The following is a 26,594-nucleotide window of genomic DNA, read 5'->3' as shown; positions in this document are numbered from 1 at the left end:
GAAGATTTGGAATTTTTTCCACAGTGTCGACAAAAGATCTAAAATTAGCTATAGGGCCCAGAAGAGCAGCATTAGAAACCTGGATGAAATGGTACCCACAGTGTAGGGTGGCCAGACCGTCCCGGGCGCCCGGGAATGTCCCGGTTCTGGCCCCCTATTCCCGCCTCCCGAGCTGGCTATACCGGGGACCATTTAGAGGTCCCGGTTTAGCCAGCCCCGGAGGGCGGTGGGCCCGCGGGCGCCGGCGGGGAAGGCAGCGAGTGACGGAGGGAGCGTCCTGCGCGTGCGCAGGGCCCCTGCACACGCGCAGGGGACGCTCCCTCCCTCACTCGCCGCCTTCCCCGCCCGCTGCGTGGGGCCCGGCAGCGGTGACGGAGGCCTCTCCGCGGCCTCCGCTGGTCGCTGGAAGCCCTCCAGAGACTCTGGAGGGCCTCCAGCAACCAGCGGAGGCCGCGGAGAGGCGCGGAGCAGCCGGCGCTGGTCCCGGAAGGCCCTTCCAGAGACTCTGGAGGGCCTTCCGGGACCAGCGCCGACCAGCGAAGGCCTCTCCGCAGCCTCCACTGGTCGCTGGAGGCCCTCCAGAGACTCCTGGAGGGCCTCCAGCGACCAGCGGAGGCCGCGGAGAGGGCCGCGGAGCAGCCGGCGGCTGGTCCCGGAAGGCCTTCCAGAGACTCTGGAGGGCCTTCCGGGACCAGCGCCGACCAGCGGAGGCCGCGGAGCAGCCGGCGCTGGTCCCGGAAGGCCTTCCAGAGACTCTGGAGGGCATTCCGGGACCAGCACCGACCAGCGAAGGCCTCTCCGCGGCCTCCAGCGACCAGCGCCGACCCGTGGAGGCCGCGGAGAGGCCGGCGCTGGTCGCTGGAGGTCCTCCAGAGACCAGTGGAGGCCCCTCCCCGGCCTCCGCAGCCGCCGCCAGCCCTCGCCAGCAGCACCAGCCGCCGGGAGGAGAGGCCGTCACCCCGCCCTGGAAGAAGGTAAGCAGGGAGGGTGGGGGGCCGAAAGCGGGGGGGGGCTGGCGGGAGGGGGCGGTCTTCCTTCCCTCCCTCTCTTCCCTCCCTCCTCCCTCCCTTCCTTCCCTCCCTCCTTCCTTCATTCTTCTTCCTTCCTTCCCTCCTTCCTTCCCTCCCTCCTCCCTTCCTTCCCTCCCTCCCTTCCTTCTTCCCTTCCCTCCCTCCTCCTTCCTTCCCTCCCTCCCTCCCTTCCTTTCTTCCTTCCTTCCCTCCCTCCTCCTTCCTCTTCCTTCCCTCGCTCCCTCCTTATGTTCTTATGTGACACAGAGTGTTGGACTGAATGGGCCACTGGCCTGATCCAACAGGGCTTCTCTTATGTTCTTATGTGACACAGAGTGTTGGACTGGATGGGTCACTGGCCTGATCCAACAGGGCTTCTCTTATGTTCTTATGTGATGCAGAGTGTTGGACTGGATGGGCCACTGGCCTGATCCAACAGGGCTTCTCTTATGTTCTTATGTGACGCAGAGTGTTGGACTGGATGGGCCACTGGCTGATCCAACAGGGCTTCTCTTATGTTCTTATGTGATGCAGAGTGTTGGACTGGATGGGCCACTGGCCTGATCCACAGGGCTTCTCTTATGCTCTTATGTGACGCAGAGTGTTGGACTGGATTGGCCACTGGCCTGATCCAACAGGGCTTCTGTTATGTTCTTATGTGACGCAGAGTGTTGGACTGGATGGGCCATTGGCCTGATCCAACATGGCTTCTCTTATGTTCTTATGTGACAATACTGACTTTGGTGGACCCAAGCACTGATTCAGTGTAAGGGAGCTTTGTGTTTGTGACTGGAGTGGACAATACTGACTTTGGTGGACCCAAGCACTGATTCAGTGTAAGGGAGCTTTGTGTTTGTGTCTTCTGGTGCAATTTTGTTCTCAGATCCTGTATTTACTTCATCAGTATATGGGATAAGGCACTTTCTCAACTGTGCTGCATAATGCAGCCTATTTATTTTGTCCTGTTTGCTCTGTTGGCTCTATCTGCGCCACCTTCATCACTTTCGGGGTGTGGATCCCCAGTGGGGTGGTCTCCCGACTCCCTCCGCCGGCTGTTTCTGATAGCCCTGCGCCCCCTCTTTCATTTGATATGTGTCCCGTGCGGGTGCCACCCTCCCGCCGGGAGATGCCGCAAAATGAGCCCCCCTTGAGGCTTATGGCGGCAGGGCTCGGGGAAGCGAGCTAGACTGCTGTTCTTTTGAGGGGTTATAGAGTGTTTCGAGCCCGTCCCTGTGGCATCGGTCCCATCGTTGTAGGGCCCAGGGGGGGCCGGCGCAGCGGCCCGCTGAAGCAGCCTGTCGGTCACTTCCGGGTTCCTGTCCCTGCATCTCGACCTGGGTTATTAGTGACAGGCTGCTTCGGCGGGCCGCTGCGCCGGCCCCCTGGGTCCACAATGATGGGACCGATGCCACAGGGACGGGCTCGAAACACTCTATAACCCCTCAAAAGAACAGCAGTCTAGCTCGCTTCCCCCGAGCCCTGCCGCCATAAGCCTCAAGGGGCTCATTTTGCGGCATCTCCCGGCTGGGAGGGTGGCACCCGCACGGGACACATATCAAATGAAAGAGGGGGCGCAGGGCTATCAGAAACAGCCAGCGGAGGGAGTCGGGAGCCCACCCCACTGGGGATCCACACCCCGAAAGTGAAGAAGGTGGCGCAGATAGAGCCAACAGAGCAAACAGGACAAAATAAATAGGCTGCATTATGCAGCACAGTTGAGAAAGTGCCTTATCCCATATACTGATGAAGTATATACAGGATTTGAGAACAAAATTGTTTCCGGCGGTGATATTTGGGGGATTTTTGGGGACGTCGCAGGAAGTGCTGTGAAGTCACTTCCTGTTTCCGGCAGTGGCATTTGGGGGAAATGATTTGGGTGTGGATCCCCCAGTGGGGTGGGCTCCCGACTCCTCCGCCCGGCTGTTTCTGATAGCCCTGCGCCCCCTCTTTCATTTGATATGTGTCCCGTGCGGGTGCCACCCTCCCGCCGGGAGATGCCGCAAAATGAGCCCCCTTGAGGCTTATGGCGGCAGGGCTCGGGGGAAGCGAGCTAGACTGCTGTTCTTTTGAGGGGTTATAGAGTGTTTCGAGCCCGTCCCTGTGGCATCGGTCCCATCGTTGTGGGACCCAGGGGGGCGGCGCAGCGACCCACCGAAGCAGCCTGTCACTAATAACACAGGTCAAGATGCAGGACAGGAACCCGGAAGTGACCGACAGGCTGCTTCAGCGGGCCGCTGCGCCGCCCCCCTGGGTCCCACAACGATGGGACCGATGCCACAGGGACGGGCTCAAAACACTCTATAACCCTCAAAAGAATGTTATAGAACAGCCTGCCCCTTAGTCTATCTCAGTGACAACTTCTAACAAACATGTCCATCAGAAACCTGACCAAGTGCAATTCAGTTCCACCAGGGACCTAGAAATCGGTTGATTCTTTCTCGCTGTACTGGTAATATTGAAATGCTGCATTTTCCAGGATCCTGAATTCAACATCTGGATTGTTCAGCATTGTCTACAATACCTACAGGCCATGTTATCTCCATGCTGTGCAGGGGTGGCCAACAGTAGCTCTCCAGATATCTTTTTGCCTACAACTCCCATCAGCCCCAGCCATTGGCCATGCTGGCTGGGGCTGATGGGAGTTGTAGGCAAAAAACATCTGGAGAGTTACCGTTGGCAACCCTGCTATAGAGACTAATGGCCAATGTCCATGAAAAGGCAACCTTTATGTGTTCTTAATTCTCAGAAGCCAGCCCTCTGCAGGCGTGCAGAGGGGCATGTGAAATATTCACTGTCGCTTACAGCCATTTAGGGAGCTCTCATAGCCAGTTGTGTGAAGAGCTTCTCTACTGCCGGTTGAGCTGCGGGGTGGTGTCCACGGGTCTGCATAGGAATTGGATCGTGCCTTCATTTCTTCCTTCAATATCAACCTGCCGATGCAGTCTGGAGCTACACGCCACAAAGTATTAAAAGAAGAAATATGATTAACACAAATATGGAAATGTGGGCCCTTTCCCCCCCTCCACAAATTTAGATTCTGCTGGTGATATCACATAACACTCCCCCAGTGATTCCCCCCAACAATGAACTACTCCTTCACAGTGGAAGATAATACCTAACAGTACAGAAAACAGCCAAAATTCTGGGATAGCATGTCCTCTTATAAGGTTCCTACTTGAGTCCAATAGCATCAGCTAGCACACTGTGGCTTAGTTACCGTCCTTTACAGTCTCTCACCCTTCAAAGGGGAAAAGAGTTCTTTGAAAGCTACTTGAGGGAGCGCAAACAATATTGCGAGTCCAGGATACAGTACAGCAAAGGAGGGAGAAAAAAGACTGGCACTAACTTTGTGCATTCCTCGATCAAACCCATCTTCTCTCCTCCTGAAGAGAATCTTCGAACTCGCGTGCTACAAGGAAAGGTATCCGAGGTCAATCAGGGCAAAGAAAACGCTTGGACAGCATCAAACAACAGGCGCAGAAATCTGTGGGACAAAGTTAGAGTCCAGGGGCACCTTTAAGACCAACGAAGGTTTATTCAAGGTATAAGCTTTTGTGTGCATGCACACTTCTTCAGATACAAGGAATGGAAACTACTAGTCCATACATATACTAGAGGGTGAGCAGCGAATTAGCATACAGCAGAATGAAAATGTTTAACAGATTCAAGGACCAAACAGGAATAACGAGCTTATTTCCTATGGTTTACCATTAGTTTGGGGAAACAAAGCGAAAGAAATAAATACGTCAGAATGGAGACTGATGGAGAATTGTAATGAACTGAGACTCTGCAATTATGCTCCATCCATCTACTCTCAAGCCTGGTGGTGCCCTTACAGCATCTTCTTCTTCGAAGTGAAGTGACTGGCTATGTAGAGTTATCTGCCCTGTCCCCAGACCAGAGAAATGCATCCCAATCTACCATTCCAAATTACATTACTTTTTACAATTCATTATGTTAGATTACTATCTACTATTCTAATCTGTTATTCCCAATAAGAAATAAAGTGGATGTATGGCCTTCTGGAGATTGGTGAGACTACAGAAGTAAGGGCTCAATGAAATTGGTATATGCAGTAAGAAATCAATATCCCTGTTGATTCTTGGGGATTCCATTGTGTTATGAGTATAGTAACAACTTGCAATTCAGCAATTTCCCTTTCAAGTCTGTTCCTGAAGTTGTTCTGCAATAAAACAACTTTGAAGTCACCCATGGAATGTCCTGAAGGTTGAAGTGTTCTCTTACAAGTTTCTCAGTCTTGTGATTCTTGATGACAGTTTTGTGTCCATTTATCCCTGTGCGTAGGGTTTGACCTGTTTGCCCTATGCAGAGAACTGAAGGGCATTCTTGGTGTTTAATGACATATACAGTGTTAGAAGATGAGCATGTGAATAAGCCTAGGATAGTCGTGTGAGGTTGTTAGGTCCAGTGATTGTGTCGTCTGGGTGTATGTGGCAGCAAAGTTGGCATTTGGGTTTATTGTAAGCTCTGGTACCTGTGTCTGTGTTCAAATTAGAGGTTGTATTATTGTAGGTGGGGAGTTGTTTGAGATTGGGGGGTGGGCTGTGTGCTTGAAAAGGTTTGCCTTCTTCTCCCCCCCCTCCCCAGTTCTTGTGAAAGGGAGCTGTCATTATCCAGTAGAAGTTGTAAGTTGCTGAGATACGTTGAACTGTTTTGAGTTGAGAGCTGTATGCAGGTCTTTAATTCAACAAGAGCTCACAGGAGCAAAGCTCCTGAACCTTTCTGATGCCCCCCCCATCCTTCCTTGTCCATTGAACAGTAAGTGCAGCTGCATAACAATCCCGGGATGAGCTTGACCACCTAATTTTCTACAAAATGACCCCTGGTTGAATATAACCAGGTGTTCTGTTAATGTCTCTTTTGGGCCTGTCTTGCAACACGTTTTCTCTGGGTACCATTCTGACTTTAGTTAATCTATTTCTTGACTTCATCAGTTGGATAGTTTAGTTCCAAAAAGGTTGTGTGTAGATCCCTCAGGTGAGAATCTCTGTCTGTAGATTGGAGCAGATGTATCTGTAGCTTAGAGCCTGGCTATATATGATGGATCATTCGGTATGTTTAGGATGGTAGCTGGAGGCATGTAGATATGTTTGTAAGTTTCTGGTATAAAGTGGTGTCTATGCGTTCATCATGTATTTTTACAGTAGTGTCCAGAAAAAGTATTTCTTGCACAGATTGGCTCATTGTCAGGTTGATGGTGAGGTAAAAGTCATTGAATACACAGTGGAATATGTCCAGGGCTTCTTTACCATGTGTTCAGACAATACAAATGTCATCAATGTATTGCAGGTATAAGAACGATACGAGCGGGTTGGAGTTTAGGAAAAGTTGCTCCAAGTCAGCCATAAAGATGTCAGCATACTGTGAGGTCATGCAGGTGCCGATGACTGTACTATTGATCTGAAGGAACAAGTTGTTGCTATATCTGAGGAAGTTATGGATGAGAACAAAATGGCACAATTTGATGACAAAGTCTGCTGTAGTGTTGTTAGAAATCACATTCCTTATGGCTTATAGTCCATTGTTGTATGGAATGTTGGTGTACAGAGATTCCACATCCATGATAACTAAAACAGTATTCTCTGGAAAGATGTTCAAAGATTGTGTTTTTCTCAGAAAATCTGTGGTGTCACAAACATTACTAGGAGCACTGATGGCGTAGGGTCCTAGATCAGAGTCCATATAGCCAGATACCTTCACAAGCGACAGTGCCCTGTGCCTGAAACTATGGTGCCCTGAGTTGCCAGGTTTGTGTATTTTAACAAAATAGAGGTCAAGTTGCACCTTTAAGACCAACTTAAGTTTTATTCAGAACGTAAGCTTTCGTGTGCTGTAAGCACACTATCAGATGAGGAATCCCGTACAGTGAGCACACATAGCCGGTAGGCAGTGGCTCAGCATGCAAAATGGTACAAATTTAAGATCCAATGACAAAACAGTAAATTTAACAAATTGAGCAAACCTTTGATCTGAGTAGCATAAATAAGCATGCAAAAGCAATAAAACAGTAATATGTCAAAAATGTGAGAATGTCTGTTAATTATTCTATAGCTAGTAAGCCTGGGCCAAAAGGAAGGCATTTCTCTCTCAGAAGTTTTTCGCATCTAACATGGCTGCCCACTCGGATCTGTGTATTTTGAGTAAATGATAAAAGACACCTGCGGTTGAGGTTCCTGAGGTGTGTCTGAAAAGATTTGTTCCTGAATGTGCAGGGAGAATTCCTTTATAATCTTGTCTTGCTGTAAGATCATCTCCATACTTGAGAAGGGACCGGTAGAGAGTAATGGCAGAGTCTCAGTTCATTACTCTCAGCATTCCACAATTAAGGATACATCTGCCTATCAAGCTCCAATTTTGACATATTTATTTTATTATTATTGACATATTTATTTCCTTCACTATGTTCTCTCTAGAATTAAACCCAAACAAATGGTAACCACAGAAACTAAGCTTCTAATTCCTGTTTGGTCCTTGACCCTGTCAAACATCTTCATTATGCTGTATGCTAATTTGCTGCTCGCCCTCTACCTATATGTAGGGACTGGTAGTTTTCATTTCGGTGTATCTGAAGAAGTGTGCTGTGCACACAAAAGCTTATACCATGAATAAAACTCTCTTAGCCTTAAAGGCGCCCCTGGGCTCAAACTTTGTTCTGCTGCTTCCCACTCGAAGACATCTGTGGCGTTTAGAGACAGGGCCAAAGGTGGATATGCACTTCCTTATTCTAGATATGTGGATGACCCTTCTGGTCTACGTTTGGTCAGACAGTGGTCTGTTCTTTCAACCCTCAGAGCGAGGCAGACACGTCCAGTATTAGGAACCCTAGGTGGGAAGTCAAAAGCACGAAATGCGCTATCTGCAAAAAAGCAAGAGCTTTCTGACTCTTCAAGGGTTGACTAAGAGGGAGTTTAGCCAGTGCAGCCTCCCCCAAACCTACAAGGCAAGCTGTGGAGCTGATTCCCCCTCTTTCATACAATCTTCAAAGGTGCAGCAGAAACCTAGATCTATTTTGCAAGTGGCAGAGTCAGCTGCCTCCAGTACGAGATGTTCCTGGCAAGCTGCTACTGGCGTTGGCTCGCCTCAACCTGTGTGGGTGTGGAAGGGGGGGTGAGGGTTAACGTCATGGAATGAGGGCTACCTTTGGGTGACCCTTGGAAAGTCCAGTACTCAGTCTCTGAGTGGTAATATGGATCCGGAGAATAGGCTGGGCTGTATTTGGAGGACTGGGCAATATCCTCGCTGGTTTTACTTTTCGTAGCTGCAGATTGGTTATCTGCGAAGGCAACAGAAGGGGGAAAAAAAACACAAAAGGAAACGTCAGTTATATAAAAGACTTTGGCTCAAAGAACATGATGTAAAAAGTGGGGGAGGTGTCATATTTTCAGTGCAGAAGTGGCATGCCAGTGTACCTCTACGAGGCTTTCATGCTAAAAACTGGGCCCTTACCCGCCCCCTCCCCCTTTATGTGATTGCGGCATACCAAGGCAAATGGGCCTAATCTGAACTTCTGTTCAAACCTATCAAGTAGCAAACAAGCCCTTCCTTCAAATAAAATTTAGCGCAAAGGCAAACAGGTGATGATGACTGACAGCCTGGACTAATAAAGACATGCAGTCTTCCACTTGACAGTCATGAGTAACACTTCTCTTCAGTGAAAAGGTGAGTAGCTGTACCTCACCTATCCGCTTGCATTGACTTTTCAACCTGACAATCTATCCTGATCCTTTAAAGCCAGGTCTAGAATTGTTCTGCAACAGGTTCCAAGTCTGAAACACGGTAACCTTTTTCGCACACAGCTCACCTCGGAGTCACGTCCCTCTTCACTGCGCAGCGACGGCTCGGATTTCCCACCATCTGCGCTGGAGCAGCAGGAAGAGCCGCGGCTTCTGCCTCGCAAACGGAAATTGGGTTTTAGCGATTTCCGTTTGCGACACAGAAGCAGCGACTCTTCCTGCTGCTCCGGCGCAGATGGTGGGAAATCCGAGCAGACGCTGCGCAGTGAAGAGGGACGTGACTCCGAGGTGAGCAGTGTGCGAAATCGGTTAGTGTCATTTTCATGTTGGCTACCAGCACATGTTCACTCTTGACATTAAAGGGAAGGCAGAGAGCAAATGGAACAGGCTACTTGGACAGCGCAGAACTGGCAGGTAGCTGGTAGGGACAGGAAGGACAGCAAAGGGAGGAGGAGAAGGGGCAAATGGGGAAGGGTAGAGAGCACATTTTGAACGACTGCTTGCAAGGCTTATGTAATAAGCAGCCCATGTCTGACAGGTCAGCTCTTCTCTTGCTTTCCCAGTGCACAGCTGCAGATTAAGACATGCCTGAGATTTAACCTCAGATGTCATCTCTTGAACCTCTTCTCTCTGCATACTCGTCTTCTAAGGCCTGGTCTACATGTGCAGCAGTATGAACTTTGGGCTAGACTGCTTCACATTGCAGACTGAGGGAGAGCAGCTTTATAAGGCTGTCAAGTGGGAGGGACGGTGGCTCAGTGGTAGAGCATCTGCTTGGGAAGCAGAAGGTCCCAGGTTCAATCCCCGGCATCTCCAACTAAAAAGGGTCCAGGCAAATAGGTGTGAAAAACCTCAGCTTGAGACCCTGGAGAGCCGCTGCCAGTCTGAGAAGACAATACTGACTTTGATGGACCAAAGGTCTGATTCAGTCTGGCAGCTTCATAGGTATAAGGCAGCTTCATAGGTTCATATGTTCAAGTGCCCCAACAGGCCTTCAGGCAAAGCTCACCTCTGTCCCCATCCATACCCAAATCAAACATCCTATTAAAAAATCACAGCACTTGCCCATCTCCATGCATTTGTGGGGTGACCTCGGCCCTCAGAACTTTGTTCTCCAGCTCCAGAGCCCTGAATTTAGAATGCTCCCTTGTGTTCGAAAACAACACTCCTGGGCCACTCCCTGCTGAGTCCCTTTCTACTTGGAGGGAGTACTTTATTACTTGATAACAACAGTACAGTCTCCTCTTCGGCTTATCAGCCCCATTTTCAATTCTTGCATCTCTCTTCACTGAGCAATAAGCCAGAGCTGTTTATTTACCATTCAAAAATAAGCATTCAAAAAATGATTCTCCACCAGCAGTCAGTTGTACAGTTCACTGCACCTCATTCTGCCCGTATATAAGTATCAATATGACACAGTGTGACATAGAAGGACCTGTTATTTCACTTGAGAATGCTCCAGAGAACTGGGGGAAATGCAATAACTGTCCCCAAATCCCATGAGTTCTGTATCATGACTGAAGGTCAAGAGGGAAAATAGTAAACGGTCCTGCAGGGATCACTAGACACCCTGGGGAGCCAGTTTGGTGTAGTGGTTAAGTGTGCGAACTCTTATCTGGGAGAACCAGGTTTGATTCCCCACTCCTCCACTCGCACCTGCTGGAATGGCCTTGGGTCAGCCATAGCTCTGGCAGAGGTTGTCCTTGAAAGGGCAGCTGCTGTGAGAGCCCTCTCCAGCCCAGCCCCACCCACCTCACAGGGTGTCTGTTGTGGGGGAGGAAGGTGAAGGAGATTGTGAGCAGCTCTGAGACTCTTCGGAGTGGAGGGCGGGATATAAATCCAATATCTTCATCTACCTCACAGGGTGTCTGTTGTGGGGGAGGAAGGGAAAGGAGATTGTGAGCTGCTCTGAGACTCTTTGGAGTGGAGGGCGGGATATAAATCCAATATCTTCATCTACTTTACAGGGTGTCTGTTGTGAGGGAGGAAGGGAAAGGAGATTGTGAGCTGCTCTGAGACTCTTTGGAGTGGAGGGCGGGATATAAATCCAATATCTTCATCTACCTCACACGGTGTCTGTTGTGGGGGAGGAAGGTAAAGGAGATTGTGAGCCGTTCTGAGACTCTTCGGAGTGGAGGGCGGGATATAAATCCAATATCTTCATCTACCTCACAGGGTGTCTGTTGCAAGGGGGAGGAAGGTAAAGGAGATTGTGAGCCGCTCTTAGACTCTTTGGAGTGGAGGGTGGGATATAAATCCAATATCTTCATCTACCTCACAGGGTGTCTGTTGTGGGGGAGGAAGGTAAAGGAGATTGTGAGCTGTTCTGAGACTCTTCGGAGTGGGAGGCAGGATATAAATCCAATATCTTCATCTACCTCACAGGGTGTCTGTTGCAAGGGGGAGGAAGGTAAAGGAGATTGTGAGCCGCTCTGAGACTCTTTGGAGTGGAGGGTGGGATATAAATCCAATATCTTCATCTACCTCACAGGGTGTCTGTTGTGGGGGAGGAAGGTAAAGGAGATTGTGAGCCGCTCTGAGACTCTTCGGAGTGGAGGGCGGGATATAAATCCAATATCTTCCTAATAGTAAGGATATTTCTTTCAGCGTTCCAAAACAAATTCAGTGAGGTTTCAGACTTTAAATAACTCTGATGTACGCCACAATTTTTTTTTTAAATGCGAAGCTTGCTACTACTAGATCAGGGCCTGTAGCCTTGTTTCCCCACCAAAACTGCTGAATGTGTACGCAGGCATATCAGCACCTTAGAGACCAACAAGATTTTCAGCGAACGAGCTTTCGGAAGTCAAAGCTCCCTCTGTCGGATCGCAGGCACGGTGGCCTTCCGTATCTCTTCTATCCAGATTCCACACGAGGGAACTACAATTGCAGCAGGGAAGCAACAGAGCAAAAGTTTGCACCAGGGCCCATGGGCAAGGCCGCAAATGGTGATCCCAGTAAAAAAAAAAAAAAAGGAGCTGTAGGAGATGATGCAACTGAAAAGGGTATCATTAGGGCATGGACTGGCATGGGGACCAGGGATGGATTGCACAGAATAGCCAATGTCGCATTGCACAGATTAGGCTAAGAAGGGGGGAAAAAAGAGCCTCGGATCCTTTCTGTGTCTCAATTGCAATATTTGGAAAGTTGCACCCAATGGTGAAGAAAGACAGTTGTTTCTAGGCAGAATTGGAGGTGGTATGGTGAAAGTTTTATTGGCTGTGGTTTAAACGTTCGTCACGGTATTCTCTCTGATCCAACAAGTACTGCAAGTTTTTGTGGTTCTTTCAAAACCTTACAGAACCTGTTTGATCTGACATAACAACAGGCCAAAAAGGAAAGGTTATGTGCTTTGGATAATGATGAGTTAATCATACCAGATGGTATCTGGCCACTTGTTTTCCACTGGGGGAAAAGCTTACAACTGATGCTGGAGGGGGGGCAATTTTTGCGAATTCTCCCTCCCACTCCAGACGCCCTCACTGCCTCCATGCTGTTTGTAATGTTCCCCTGACTCTCAGAAGAGTACTATGCAGGGCTCAGGGACACACTAGATGCTTGCTTTTTTAAAGAGTGTGTTGAGGGTAAGGGTGTGCATTTCGATAAATCTGTACCAAAAATGTATCTGAAAATTACTGAGGTTGGCATTTTCTCTCTCTCTGTGTGTGTGCATGTGTGTGTGTGTGCATGCCTTTGCAAGGTTTTCTGGAAAAGAGGAGGGAGGCAGCTCTCACAGGCAATTGGGAGCTTGCCAGGTTGGTTCTACTGAGATTCTCTGGTTTGACATTGTTTCTGCTGGGCTTGCTGCTCCATTGGCCCTGGCTTCGGCTTGGCTTCCATGGCTTTTGACAGTGGTTCTGCTGGGTTTGCAACAGCACTCCCCCTTGCTTAAGTTTGTCAAACTTGGGTTCTTTAGTTTGACATTGGTTATGTTGGGCTTGCCACACTGGCCTGTGGTTCTGTTGAGGCGTTGGTTCTGCTTGCACTGGGAGGCTTTTGGCCAGTGGCTGCTTGGTTTTATGTGTTTGGCTATTCTTTGCCCTGGAGAAAGCCTAGAGTTTTTTCCCCCCACAGGAAACAATGAGGGATGGATGAGGACACTTTGTTCAGGGACTCCAATTCACTTGAAACCTTGGGGTCTTTAAAAGGACAGGCGGTATTAACTGCGCAGTTTTGGTGTCGTTTACTTGTATAACAGCCCTTAAAGCCTCATCAAAAATTCCCCTTGGGGAACAGTGGTCCCAAATAATTTTGAAATCCTGGGCGGCGGGGGAGAGAACAAATCCAGCTGATATTTGGGGTTCAAATAACCCAGAATACCAAGAATTAAACCCTCTGCAAGATCTGGATAAAAAATTATATATCTTTTCCCACTTAGGTTCCCCGCAGCCCACAGTAGCTGCTGGGAATAGCTATTCAAAAATAACGCAGTCCCTGTTTGGGTTCAAAATGCTGCCACTGGAGGAGAAAGGGTTTCTGGCTCCCCTCCAGACATTTTCTACACCAAAACAGCACTGAACAGTGAGGGGGCCCCTTTTCACACCTTCATGAACATATGAAGCTGCCTTCTACGAAATCAGACCCTCAGTCCATCAAAGTCAGTCTTGTCTACTCAGACTGGCAGTGGCTCTCCAGGGTCTCAAGCTGAGGTTTTCACACCTTTTTGCCTGGACCCTTTTTTGGAGGTGCCGGGGATTGAACCTGGGACCTTCTGCTTCCCAAGCAGATGCTCTACCACTGAGCCGCAGCCCCTCCCTGTGTCTCTCCAGGGTCTCAGTCTGAGGTTTTTCACACCTATTTGCCTGGACCCTTTTTAGTTGGAGATGCCAGGGATTGAACCTGGGACCTTCTGCTTCCCAAGCAGATGCTCTACCACTGAGCCACCGTCCCTCCCCATATGGAGGATTCTATGCACATGGAGCAGCAAAAACAAGGAAATAACTCCCAGACTCAACTCTTTAAACAAGCAAATGCCTGGTTTGGCTCTCAGCGGGAGGCAGCAGGAAAGCCCCAGTTTGTTTCCCACGTTCACAAATTGTTTGAAACAATCTACCATCTTTAGGTCTCTTAAGAACCACCGTCTGCCTCAAGCCTACCTAACATTGGTACAGAAAAGAAACTAATCGACACATACACAAAATCCTACTTTTAAAAATGTCATAGCCATCTAGAGGAAACAATCACTTCTTAATTCTGGATTCAGCGTCACTTGATCACCTACCTCTGCACACACAAGGTGATACATTATGATTGTGGATTAATTAACCTGGAAATATCCTGATTCCTGGGGGCCCAACTAAGTGAGACATTGGATTTACGACTGGAGCTCCCTTCTCTTGAAATGTTCTATTAACAGAAGCCAAGAGGAGATAATTTACATTGGTTTGGGGAAGGTTTTTAAAACATCTCCCCACTATGATTATTTCCTTGTAAAAATGCCCCCTCTAGGGCAATTTGCCTTTTAGGGAAAACATTCCTATCTGAGTAAACAGCAGCTTGGGACATCTTTATCAGGAAAACGACTTAGAGGTTCCTGATCCAAATCACTGAACCCCTTACCATGGCTGTCAACGGCAATTTCAGTAAATGTCAAATTCAGCCTAGCTCCAGGCATTAAAGGATATCTGGTAACTGGTTTGGTTTTGTTTTTTTTAATGTGTGCCCCTAAACATGCATTGAATGGACAAATCTCCCGATTGTGTACACCAGAAAGTATTTATACGATCTTTAGGGATGAGTAATCTGTATTACATAATGTTAAGAAAGCATTTTTTATACATTTTCAGATAAATAAAAATAACAATAGATAAAAACTGTATGGCGTCCTAAATTAAGAGCAGGAATTATCTTTAAACCCTGCCCCCCCCCCCATCCCGTCTCCCTTTTGCTCTTGTTCAATAGTACAAGATGGGTTTCCCTCAGATTATTTCGTGAAGACAGAAAAAGCACATGCCCTTTCCTTCCTACAGGATAGTGATCCCCTTGTCATATTATTGAGGCTCATGTTGATCAAACCAGTCCCAAGGCTTTATGGGGGAAGTCAGAGCAGTTCTTGGAAATATATGTGGGACTGATACAAAGGAGAGAGGCAAAGGTAGCTACTTACAGCGCAATGAGGTGCGGATGGTCAGCAGGGCAAGAGGTTAGGCAGACAGGGGAAGGAGGGAAGGAAAGAGAGGAAACACAGTTACCACAATAAAGGGGAAACCACACCACTTCTAAACAAAAATAACAGGTTGTTGAGCATAGAATTCCTTTCTCATAACCAGTAGAGGGCACTATTCCATCTTTTATGGCCTCAGAGACTCACCCCCACCACAGGCTAATGAGAACTGCTTCCATAGGCTCTCTTGACGAGTGCACTTCGTCCGTCTTGAAGAATCCATCCCTGCCCTGCTTACAGTTCCCACTCCTCCCAAGTTTAGATCAGCTATATGGTTGGCATCTGCCTACAGTAAGGTGCCTCTCAGTGAGCTAGGTCAAATGCTGTGAGGTGCTGGCATCTAATACTCTCAAGGGGATAGTGAGCAGTTAGAACTTAAGTGAAGCCTTGCTTGTTCCTTCATCGCTTATGCTTTGGTTGCGCAACTACGAACTAACATTTCCTTGGAGCTGATTTCCATGGAATATTTATATGCTTAAAAAGGCAATATACTGATGCATACACTGACTTGGAATGCAAGCCCCCTAGAGCAACCCACTTCAAAGTAAACTTGCACAGAATGCCCATTAAGCTTTGGCTGAGTGCTCTTGAAGACATGGCTCCTCTAGAATGACGGCTCTCAGTTGAGATCAGTGTCTCTAAACTTATACAAGTGCACCCGCCTTTTTGGCCCAGAAGTTGGATACCATGTGAGCTGCGCTTAGGGTTGCCAATCCCCAGGTGAGGGCAGGGGATCCCCTGGTTTGGAGACCCTCCCCCCGCTTCAGGGTCGTCAGAAAGCGGGGGGGAGGGGAGGGAAATGTCTGCTGGGAACTCTATTATTCCCTATGGAGATTTATTCCCATAGAAAATCATGGAGAATTGATCCGTGGGTATCTGGGGCTCTGGGGGGGCTGTTTTTTGGGGTAGAGACACCAAATTTTCAGCATAGAATCTAGTGCCTCTCCCCAAAACACCCCCCCAAGTTTTAAAAAGATTGGGCCAGGGGGTCCAATTCTATGAACCCCCAAAGAAAGTGCCCCTATCCTTCATTATTTCTTATGGAAGGAAGGCATTGAAAAGGTGTGCCGTCCCTTTAAATGTGATGGCCGGAACTCCCTTTGGAGTTCAATTATGCTTGTCACAGCCTTGATCTTGGCTCCACCCCTAATGTCTCCTGGCTCCACCCCCAAAGCCCCCAGATATTTCTTGAATTGGACTTGGCAACCCTAGCTGCGCTATCCCTTCTTTTGCTATATTGATTGCTACTACTGGGGGGATATTGGGACAACCCATATATTTACTGACTTTTCCCTAAGCTCCTTTGTTTCTGGCTCCCCTCCCCTTTGCACAGGAATTGGAATGCTGTGAAGCCACTTTCATCCCATGGTATTATTTAAAGGCCTACAACAGAGTGTGCAAGTCTGATTGTGGGCCTCTAAACATCGTATGTGATGCACCAAAACTATGAAATTACATGGCACTGATTCTCCATTTAAAAGGCACATTAATCCTCAGGCCACCTGAGTTTAGATTATTTAGAATGGACAGTTAACCAGGCCCGTAGCAAGGATTTCTTAATTTGGAGGGCCTTGAAAACAGGGGGCACCACTGGAAAAGCGCAGCTCAAGACATACCATGGCACTGCCAACAACCCAGCCAGCCAGCCCCTGGCCACCCAAACTGCCCCCCAAATCCACCTCTTCCTCCTCCTATCCCTTTCACAGAGAGAACCACTCCTTTCTCTCCTGTGTGAGTTTAAGCTCCTGCTGTAAGAATGAAAGACCGGCCCCAATTCTCCAGGAAAGAGATTTTTTTTTAAACCACTCCAAATGAGAACTTCCCTCCACCCGCCTTCTCAGGAATGCTTCAGGCATGCAGCCTTCACACAGCACCCTACTCTGCAAAAACAGCTCTGGCTCTCTCCAAAGCCCTGCCAGCTCCCCCACATCTCCCCCAGTCAGCCGAACGCCCCCCTACTCCACAGCAGCAGCAGAGGCATGAGCAGAACCGTGGCAAGAGTGAGAGTGAGCTGCCACCACTCATGCTGGAGTCCAACACACTGCCTCAAGTTGCAGGGTCAGGAGGAGGAAGGAGCCCACCTTGCAGGGCAAGTTGTGCAGTGCCAGGAAGCTGCCGTCGCAGCTCAGCCCAGCCAACCCTGAACAGCAGTGGTGGGCTCCAGGAAGCTGCTGCTGTGGTACAGCCTAGCCCGCAAGCTCAGCGCCGGGCTCCTGGAAGAAGGCTCCAACTAGGTTGCGGGTTAGGGACCTTGAGTTGGGGGACCTTGGGTGGAAGTCAGTGGTGGAGCTCCCGGGTTAGGGACCTTGAGTTGGGGGACCTTGGGTGGAAGTCAGTGGTGGAGCTCCCGGAGGCCCCTCCGTGGCTATGGACCTGCAGCTAACCAGTGGTACTTTGCCTTGGTTGTATATGAGGAAGTCTAAGCAGGCTCCTTAGAAGTAAAGAAGGTTCCTACGCCAGATTGACCCATCATGATGATTCCACCATATTTAGTCTTGCTGCGTCTTTCTTATTCACACCTCTGAGGCCAGAAATTCCTCAAAACTACTCTCCCCTTCTTTCCAGGGCATATGATGACCATGTCTAGCACTGACACCAACTTCCTGTAGAAGCTGTGGAGACATTCATTGCAAAGCAATGTTGCTAAAGCAGAACTGGACTTTGTTATGTTCTCCAAATAAGTGCCAAAGCCTGCCCAAACTGTACCGTGTCTTTTATAGATGGGGGGTTTCCGGTAGATGTTACTCTCTGCAGCAGCTGGAGGCAAAAAGAAAGATAATGAAGGGAAGGAGACAGAAAAAAAAAGAGAAAGGAAGAAGGAGCCAGTGTGTGAATGAGGCAAGACATAGGAGCCACCATGTTTGCAGGTAAGGTTGCCCACCCATGGTCAAATCATCTGCTTACTCCATGAAGTATCCTCCCCCCCCCCCTCCACAGCTCTGTGGAATAAAATGAGACAGTCTCATTATAGACATCTAAGGAGTAGAGATAGCTTGGGAGCTGGTTTGATGGGGGAAGAAGGAATCAGTTCCGTTTGGAGTGAGGTGTGTCACAGACAGCCATAAGACAAAGAATGTGTGCGTGCACAAGAAATCATACTGGGGAGCATGCTCGCCATCAACATTGCGCAGGGTCAGGCAAACTTTCTCCTTTGGACTCTCTTGGTGGCTCGCCTCGATTCAGGAGAAGGAAGGTTCAGGTGGCGCTTGAGGTCACCGTCTTCCTGTCTGCTGATGGCCTTGGATGATGTGTGAGCTGGTTTCCCAGAGATACGAGTATCAGCCCCCCCCCCCCCCCACATCCTTGTCAAAGAGCAAAGCAAGTCAGCCAGTTTCTTCAGACAAGAGAGAAGCAAAGCAAGCTGGGAACAGGAGCTATCCAATCAATGAAAAGGCTTATTGATAGATTGGACTGGTGGAGCACACCACAGGCCATCCATAAAAGACATCAGCCGAAGCTACTGGGACACTAGTCATCTGAACCATTTCTGGTGGTAACAGGAGGGTAAATGCCAGGGGGAATTCTAGAAAATACAGGCCACTTTAGGCAACACAAGAGCAGTTCTTGCTAGACAGGATAAATGGAGGGCTAAAGGGCACTCTGTAACTCCAAGTCAACTTCATTCCCTCTTTTATTCATCTGGAGAACAGGTATTAAGATTCCTGCAACGGGGTCTAGATGTGCCTAATCCAAGGGTGCTAGCTTGGCTCACTACGAAAGGGATTACTGGCGCATGAAATCCGCATCTTTGAAAACCAGAGAATGGAGGAAAGTCCCCACACATAGGGCCTGTCATCTGAGGTTAGACATAATGGAGCTGTTTACGCCTCTAACCAAATCCTAAGGGATCTGCGCTCCTCTTCTAAGACTGTCTGAGATCAATATCTTCGAGCTGTTTTCAGTTTTTATTTCTCATATGCGGGTGCATGTCAAAAAGCACTGGAAAGGATCCAGGTTTGACGTGGCCTGGTTTGAGGCTGAAGGACCGAAGGAGATGCTGCCGCCGCCAGGTATTTAGGCGGGTGTGGGCCTCACCTGCTTTGAGTAATGAAAGATTCTAGATTTACTTTGCAAACAAAAGTTGATTTGCAGGCAGGCGGGCGGGGAGGGCGTACGTGTATCTACTTGCATAACGACAAGGGACAACTGTCTATTTCCCTCCCTCCTTGCAGATGGGGTGGGGCAGTTGCCCTTACCTGGTGGCCCCCGGAGTCTGTGATGGAGGGGAGCAGCTATCTGGCAAGCCCAGAGAGATCTGGGGGGAGGGTGCAGCGGGCCCTGAGGGGAGCAGGAGGAGCATAAGATAAATTATCTGTCATGGATGGGTGTAGAAGAGCTCCTAACTGACAGACAAGCTCTGCCTTGTGGTCCTTGAGGGGATAGAAAAGGAGGAAAGGAACAGGGTGGGTCCATTTTTTTATATAGGAGAAAGAAGCTACAGTGGAAGGCGAAATCAGACTTTGAAGGATGTGGGGTTAAGGCTGCAGATCTTGTTTATGGATGGCCTCTACCATGAAAATGCATCTTGCTATTGCTAACTGACTCTAAAATGCCAATAGCACTAGTCATGCGATACACATATCTGGCACATGCATACATGCGTGCATGCATGAAAAAAAAAAAGACACATTGCTCCTTCCCAGGCCTCCAGAGCCTACCTGGAATGTGGAAATGCCTAGGAGCCTGGTATGATGTTGGTGTGGAAGACCTCACATCTAACTGGCTATAGTAGGGGGAGCTGCATCCGCTCTCTGTTCCTTGAAAGAGCAGATTTGAGGGAGCAGCAGCAGCAGGAGAGAGAGAGAGAGAGAAAAAGAGAGGCAGAGGGAAAGTGGTGTTAAAAACAGCCATGTTAGAAGAGTAGCAAGCCATTTGTGAATTGATGATGAAGTTGCATGGATGGAGGGGTGGTAGGGGCTCCTACACACGATAGTGAGGGAGAAGTGTTGGGATCACAGACAAACAGGAAATTTCCACAAGTGTGTGTCATCAGTGATGGTTCTAAACCCATTCCAGAGATATCAAACTCCATGTCAGAATTTAGCTTCCAGAATTGACATTGGTGGTACTCAGGTCAGTAACAAGTGTACCACATTCGTCATTTTGTCATAGGGTGAGGCTCCAGTAAGTCTCAGAGAAAACACACCGAAATTTTGCTATTCTTTTTTTTAATATATATCTGTTTTTTCTTCCCTGCTCTGCCAGTTCCCTGGTACATCACGTCAAAATTTGTTGCCGAATCGTATTCATGCTGAAGAATTACTACTTTGCACCTCTGTCTGTCTGTGCACATGAATCCTGTGGTATCTGCTGCTTCCGGCATCATCAAGTTTCTTCAATTTCACCTCTGGCAGGGAGTCACTATTATCTGACTTGCCAAAGGAAGGAAAACAAAGCTATTGAGGAAGGTCCAATCAATAATAAACCTTCCATGTCTTGGGGACAGATCAGTTCTATGAGGCTGTCATAATGTAGTCAAGCCACTTGACTATCCCTCTGCCAAGAAATGGTCCCATCCAGCACAGGAAGCTCTCCTTTTTTTCCCCCCAAAAGGCTTTGCAGTGTAAACTCTTATGAGAATGGGAAGAGGTTTTGGTTCTGAATGTGCCCCAGAAGGAAGTCTGAATGTCCAAATGATGTTGCCATAGTGGCTTGTGTTTGGCCTCTGCACTCAGCTCATTCATGGAGAAATAGTCCTGCCCTTACCTGAGCGGTAATAATGATGTGGTGAGCGAGGGATGGTGGGTGACATGCCTTGGCGGCTGTAGGTAGGGGAATCAATGTAGCCTGGGCTGGAGGCTCGCCTCTGCCTGATATCCATGCTATCATAAATATCCTGGAAAAGCAAATAAGATTGATAAAATACTCAATGCGAGGGAAGCGTGTCCACAGGCCCATGACATAAATTCTAGGCCTATTACTTTTTACTCCATTCTGGGAGCCAGCTCCCCAACTGATGTGATGACACTACAAAGACAACTGGCTTACCTCTTCCATTTAATATAGCTTGGGGCAACCCCCACCACCTAATTTCAAGGTTTAGCAGCAATACAGTTCAAGCCCTTCACCTCTGGGATCTTCCTGGCCCATCTCTCAGCAATTGTTTCTTCAGGTTCTCACTCTATGAGGCCTAGCCCCACAAACCCTAATGGTTGGCAAGCCATTAGATTACCTGAGAATATGGAGACAAAGTTCCAAGAGACTGGAAATGACAGGAGGCCAGGGACCAGTTGTGAGGGAGTGAAGAATGAGGAAGGAAAAAGAGGGAAAAAAAAACAATTACAAGCTCACATGAGTGCTCAGGGCCACAACACAGTTAATTTCTTCCCCCATCCCCCTGTCGTTGTCCATTTAGCAAATGACAATCTTATAAGCACTGCCAGAGCATGGAGGAAATCCTGGGAGAAAGACTCAAGTAACCATGGAGAAAGGGCAAAGCTGTCTTCATCTTCCTCACAATCTCCTTTACCTTCCTCCCCCACAACAGACACCCTGTGAACAGAAAAGCCTTGGAGAAGGGCAAAGGAGCCATAGAACAGCATGATTTCTAATAGATTAGAAAAAAAAATCTTGCTCATATCAATAAATATAAAATCAATGTACTGGGGCCCAGGTGTAAAAAATCTCAGAGAGTGGTGAGAATGTCCAGCTGAGGATAGAAATGAATAAGAGAGTTCCAAGAGGACCACACTGGTTGGCTGCCAAGAGAGAGTCCTATGCACGAGGAATCTGTAAGTTATTTTTTATATTTGTTATGATTAAATGTGTCAAGAATGTACCAATACAGCATTTATATAAACTGATATCTGATTATAGATAACTGTATGTGATGCTTGAATCATGGTACTGTCCTGCTTTCTGTAGGATATATATATATTAATTCTCTCATAATAAAAGCAACAATGTATGCTATAAGAAGCAGGACAGTTAGCTATTGTTAGAAGATAATTCTGACAGCCTATAAATATGGAATTCTAATTGATTATCAGCTTCTTCTTGGAAGAACCTCTTTGCCTTGTGATCATACCTACTCTTGGGTAAGATATTTAGTGGAGTCATGTAATTGCCCTCCTCTAATTATCATTGCAGAATTAGTGGGTAGTATTATACTCTTTTAATATAGTCAGTGTTAAATAGGTTAGTTATATTTTAATAAAAGATAATATGGAAGAGATTCTCTAGTAGTATTTACTTGTGTTCTATACCCACAAGAGTCCAGTGCATTGTTGGGTGTACCTCTCACTCAGAGATTACTGATCTGATAGAGGAAAACTAACCAGAGGCAAAAGGCTTCTCAGGTGCACACCTACATCTGAATCAGGCCTGACATGCATCATCTAGAAAAACTGGTTAATAATTCCCTATATGACACTCCTAGTATTTGTAACAGAGGAATTGGTAGGATTTCAGCAGATGTCTTTTTGAAGCACTGGAATAAAGGGGATAGAATGTCTAGCTTGTCTTCCTCTTCCTTGGCAGAGCTCCACTGTTAGAAGAAGGGAGAATCGTTTTTACCCCCTTTTCCCTTCAGCCTCCTGACCCAAGTGATTATTACTCCATGGGTGTTTTCGCACTCACGTTTTACTGGCGCCACGACCATCCTGACGCCGGCGAATCTGCATGGATTTCGCACCAGAAGCGCCGGCTACTTCCGTCGCTAAGCCAGCGCAAACGTTTTCCTGCATCTTTGCGATTTCCGTTTGCGCTGGCTTAGCGACGGAAGTAGCCGGCGCTTCTGGGAGCGCCGGCGCTTCTGGTGCGAAATCCATGCAGATTCGCCGGCGTCAGGAGGGTCGTGGCGCCAGTAAAACGTGAGTGCGAAAACGGCCCATGTGTGTCCTGTGATCCTGGGAATAAGTATCCTCAGGGTTGCAAAAGATTGCTGTGGGGAGGGGCATGCCAGAAAGGTCCACGATCCTTGCACCTATAGATCACAAAGCTGATCTGGATTCCCAAAGCTGGATTCATTGGGTGCATTCACACACACTAAGCAACACACTTTGCAAATGGATTTTTACTGTATAAGAATAGCAAAACCCACCTGCAAACAGTCGCTGTGTGAAAGCACCCAATGTGACTGCTTCTTCTGTGTTACTCGCAGAGTAAAATATGGGCTGGTTCCAAGGAAGACAGCTAGGTGATTTGGCTGCTGCTGAGTTGTGACACCTTAGCCACAGAAGACACTTCCAGGGTGTTGCTGTATATAATTTCAAAGACTGCCTCTTGGCCATGTGACTCTTGAGTAATAGCTCTGATAGACAAATTAGGAGCTGGATGTTTTGTGTTGCGCTACCCCCCTTTACCTTGCTACAGTGGCATACTTCTCTCATCTGCCATGCATTTCACAAAGAAATCTCTTGTTCAACAAAAACCAGCTAGTCCAGATTGGTCTAGTCTTGCTTTTTCTTCCTGGCCCACCTCCCTCAACCTAAGGGGAAGGTTGTTTTTAAGAATGGAATATAATGCAACAAGCCGCAATTCAGGGCCAAATTTTAACAGTTATTATTTAACAAATCAGGCCCACGCAAAGCAGATCTGCCATTTTCTGCTTATTGAGACATCTGTCCTGTCTATCATTCATCAAGGAAGTCTGCAGATGTTGGGAAACAACTAGAGAGCTCCCTCCCTTCTTTATATGATACACTGAGGGATAATTCTCTGAGGGAGCCCTTCTTCTTGAAATCTCACTGCATTTTATCCCATTTCCCATCTCTGGAAAGGCAACACAAACTGCATCAAGTTTCACTTGGGACGTTTTCAGCTTCTTGACAAGATTGGTGCAGTAAGTGTAACCGCACTGAGTTCTGCCTTTTGCTTGTTTTGCTCTATTGCGACTCCCAACCCCCTCAAAACCAATGGAGGCCTCAAAAGCCTCTGTTTTCATTGGAGAACTTTGACCTTACTGGTTCCCTGCGTCTCTGACAAAAGTGCTGAGAAGCTGTACCTCCCCATAGCTGTATCTCTCCAGTGTCTCATCTGACGTATATCTGTGATAGGGCTCATAGGAAATGAGGTCAGGGCGTTGCACCTCGTAGATGGCTTTAATCTTGGGAAGAGCAGCCAGGTCTTTGTAATTAAGGATCTCATTATCCACTTTAGCCTAAGGAAAAGGAAGACAGAGGACGAAGACAGAGAGAATAGTAAAGAAACAGGCATTGGGGAAAGGAGCCAGTTGGAACACAGAGAAATGAAGGCATCATCAGAACAAACACCCAGATTGTGACCACAGAGGTGAGAAGAGGGAAGGATTGAACTTTGTGAAAATCTGCAGGGCTTCCTCCAGACAGATGAAGGGAAGGAGCATGGGAGTCTGGAGTTCAAGAACAATGTCATGAACTGCCTTGGGTGTATGCATCTGAGCTCCTCGGTCAGATGCCGCTCCAAAAAGCTGTATCAGGCAGGCAAGCATTCGAGAGAGGATGTCCACATATCATGCTGAACCCGTCAAATGTTTCCTCTGCATTGTCTGTTTGGAAGACTCTGTTCCCGCTAAGATCCTTGAGCTGAACAGCTGTGCAGTTGGATTGGATGATATATTTTCACCCCTCCTGGAACCCCTAGGACATGGCTTCCTCAGTGGCACCTGCAGAAGTTGTCAATTTTAGTTACAGATATCATGTGTCTATTTCAGCAACAGAGTCGTACTTACACAGATGACACGATTTGGGGAACCAATGCTGGAACCAGGTGGGGAGATGGATGTTTCTGAAGTTCTTCTGTGCTGTGTGGGAGAGAAAAAGCAACAAAAATGGATCATAAACCAACATTTTCACAGCCTCTGTCATGGAAGGAAACTGTTTACCCATCTCTGAGTGGGCCACAAGGACAAAACATTCTCATCTGCTTGCCTGTATGGCTTTTGCTTATGAAACCATCATTGTTTTATGTTTCACTGTACTTTTCCTCTTACTAAAATACTTTGCAGTCCTTACTCCAGCAATCCATCCATGTAATTTATCTGAACAGGTGACATCAGAGCCAGACAACACATTTATACACACATTTCGCACACAGCTTACCTCGCAGTCACAATCCTGTTCCCTCCGCAGTGTCCAGTCGGATTTCCCACCATCTGTGCCGGAGTTACAGGAAGTGCCACAGCTTCTGCGTAGCAAACGTAAACTGGGTTTTAGCGGTTTACGTTTGCTATGCAAAAGCCGCGGCACTTCCTGTAACTCCAGCACAGATGGTGGGAAATCGGACCGGACTCTGCGGAGGGAACAGGATTGTGACTGCGAGGTAAACTGTGTGTGAAAACGATATTACTCTATTAATTCATGCTGGAATATATCTTCATTATACCCTATTAACTTATTTTCTCAGTCAGTCTCTTATATTAAATCCCATTATAACTTCTCGTGGATCGGCTTCACGTGGAAATATTTAGGTGCGAATGTTCCATTGCAATTTAAGGATCCAATTTCTGTTAACCATTCAATGGTCACTTCAGTGATTAATGACCTACTACATCAATGGAATAAACAGTTTTTTTACTTAATTGGAATGAATAAACATTGTTAAGGCATTTGTTATGCCAAAGTTAATTTTTTATATGAGAGCAATTCCTATATTTCTTCCAAATGAACTACTGGCAGGATGGCAAAAAAACTTTAAATAAATTTATTTGGTGTTTTCATAAACCTTGTATTGGGTTTCGATCATTACGAAGGCCAGATGACTCAGGTGGTTTAGCTGTACCGGATGTTAAATTATATTATGACTCCCCCAGTGCAGCTAGCGCACTCGTCTTCCATCTCACCCCTCTGTTTCAAGAACTGTGGACAGAGGGGCACTTTTCTCCACTCCTGGTGGCACTGCCCAATCATAAATAGCTTTTGGAGACAAATCTATCAAGAAGTACAAGAACTCACATCATACTCTCCTCCATTTACGCCCGAATTTGCCCTTTTAAATCTTCTAGATAACTCAAATATCCCCGAATCTGCAGAGGAATTGATCTCACTCATGTTTGTGGCTGCTAAATTTGCAATAGCTCTAGTTTGGAAACAACACTCTCCCCCCTCACGACAAACTTGGTGGTTAAAATTGTGGGATTATTTTGCACTGGATAAGCTCACTTATGACTTAGGCCCTCATCGTTCCCAACAAATTGCTTCCTCAAATTTTATAGAAAAATGGCGACCTTTCATTGATAAAGTTTATGCTGATAATAGAATCCCCAATGCCTCATACCACGCTATATTGATGTCCTGTCAATTACTTTCGTAACTGCACTCTGTAATGTTTCATGGTGTCATGTTTTGATATTTGATGCATACTCATGGTTTTCGTTTGTTATATCTGTATCGCACTTCTTAACTCAATAAAGCATTCTTAAGTTTAAAAAAAAAAAATTATATTATGACTCCATTATACTATCTAAATAGTGAAGCAATATAGGGATTCCTATAGAGCTGATTGGAAATACATTGAAGATTTATATTATTCCCTTCATTCTCTTAAAGAAATTTTATGGCCCACCATCCGATATCAACATCCTAAAATGAAACTTAAGTTTATCTCTAGAGGCTACTGTAAAGGTTTGGAGAAGGCATCATGAAGCTTCTGCCCCTCCCACTTCACTCTTCACAACATTTACTGGCCAAAAAATGGTTCCCGGCAGCTTTTTCATTCTCTGCGTTTCAAACTTGGAGACAGGATGATATT

The 26,594-nt window shown here is 47.3% G+C and overlaps 1 protein-coding gene across 1 annotated transcript in view; it reads right to left on the bottom strand.

The window, feature by feature from the left end:
* The window catches only part of ABLIM3 (actin binding LIM protein family member 3), a 251,402-nt gene that overhangs the window by 14,101 nt on the left and 210,707 nt on the right, over window positions 1-26,594 (bottom strand). Inside the window, 10 exon segments of the mRNA XM_060238855.1 lie at window positions 3,813-3,953; window positions 4,347-4,382; window positions 5,596-5,634; window positions 8,170-8,304; window positions 17,634-17,684; window positions 19,586-19,684; window positions 20,634-20,763; window positions 21,100-21,129; window positions 23,872-24,027; window positions 24,577-24,648. Coding sequence (XP_060094838.1) covers window positions 3,813-3,953; window positions 4,347-4,382; window positions 5,596-5,634; window positions 8,170-8,304; window positions 17,634-17,684; window positions 19,586-19,684; window positions 20,634-20,763; window positions 21,100-21,129; window positions 23,872-24,027; window positions 24,577-24,648 — 889 coding nt within the window.

This window comes from Heteronotia binoei, chromosome 5, assembly GCF_032191835.1.
Source record: "Heteronotia binoei isolate CCM8104 ecotype False Entrance Well chromosome 5, APGP_CSIRO_Hbin_v1, whole genome shotgun sequence".
Lineage (NCBI taxonomy): Eukaryota > Metazoa > Chordata > Lepidosauria > Squamata > Gekkonidae > Heteronotia > Heteronotia binoei.
The sequence above is the reverse complement of the archived record's forward strand: the minus strand, read 5'-3'. Positions and strand labels throughout refer to the sequence as shown.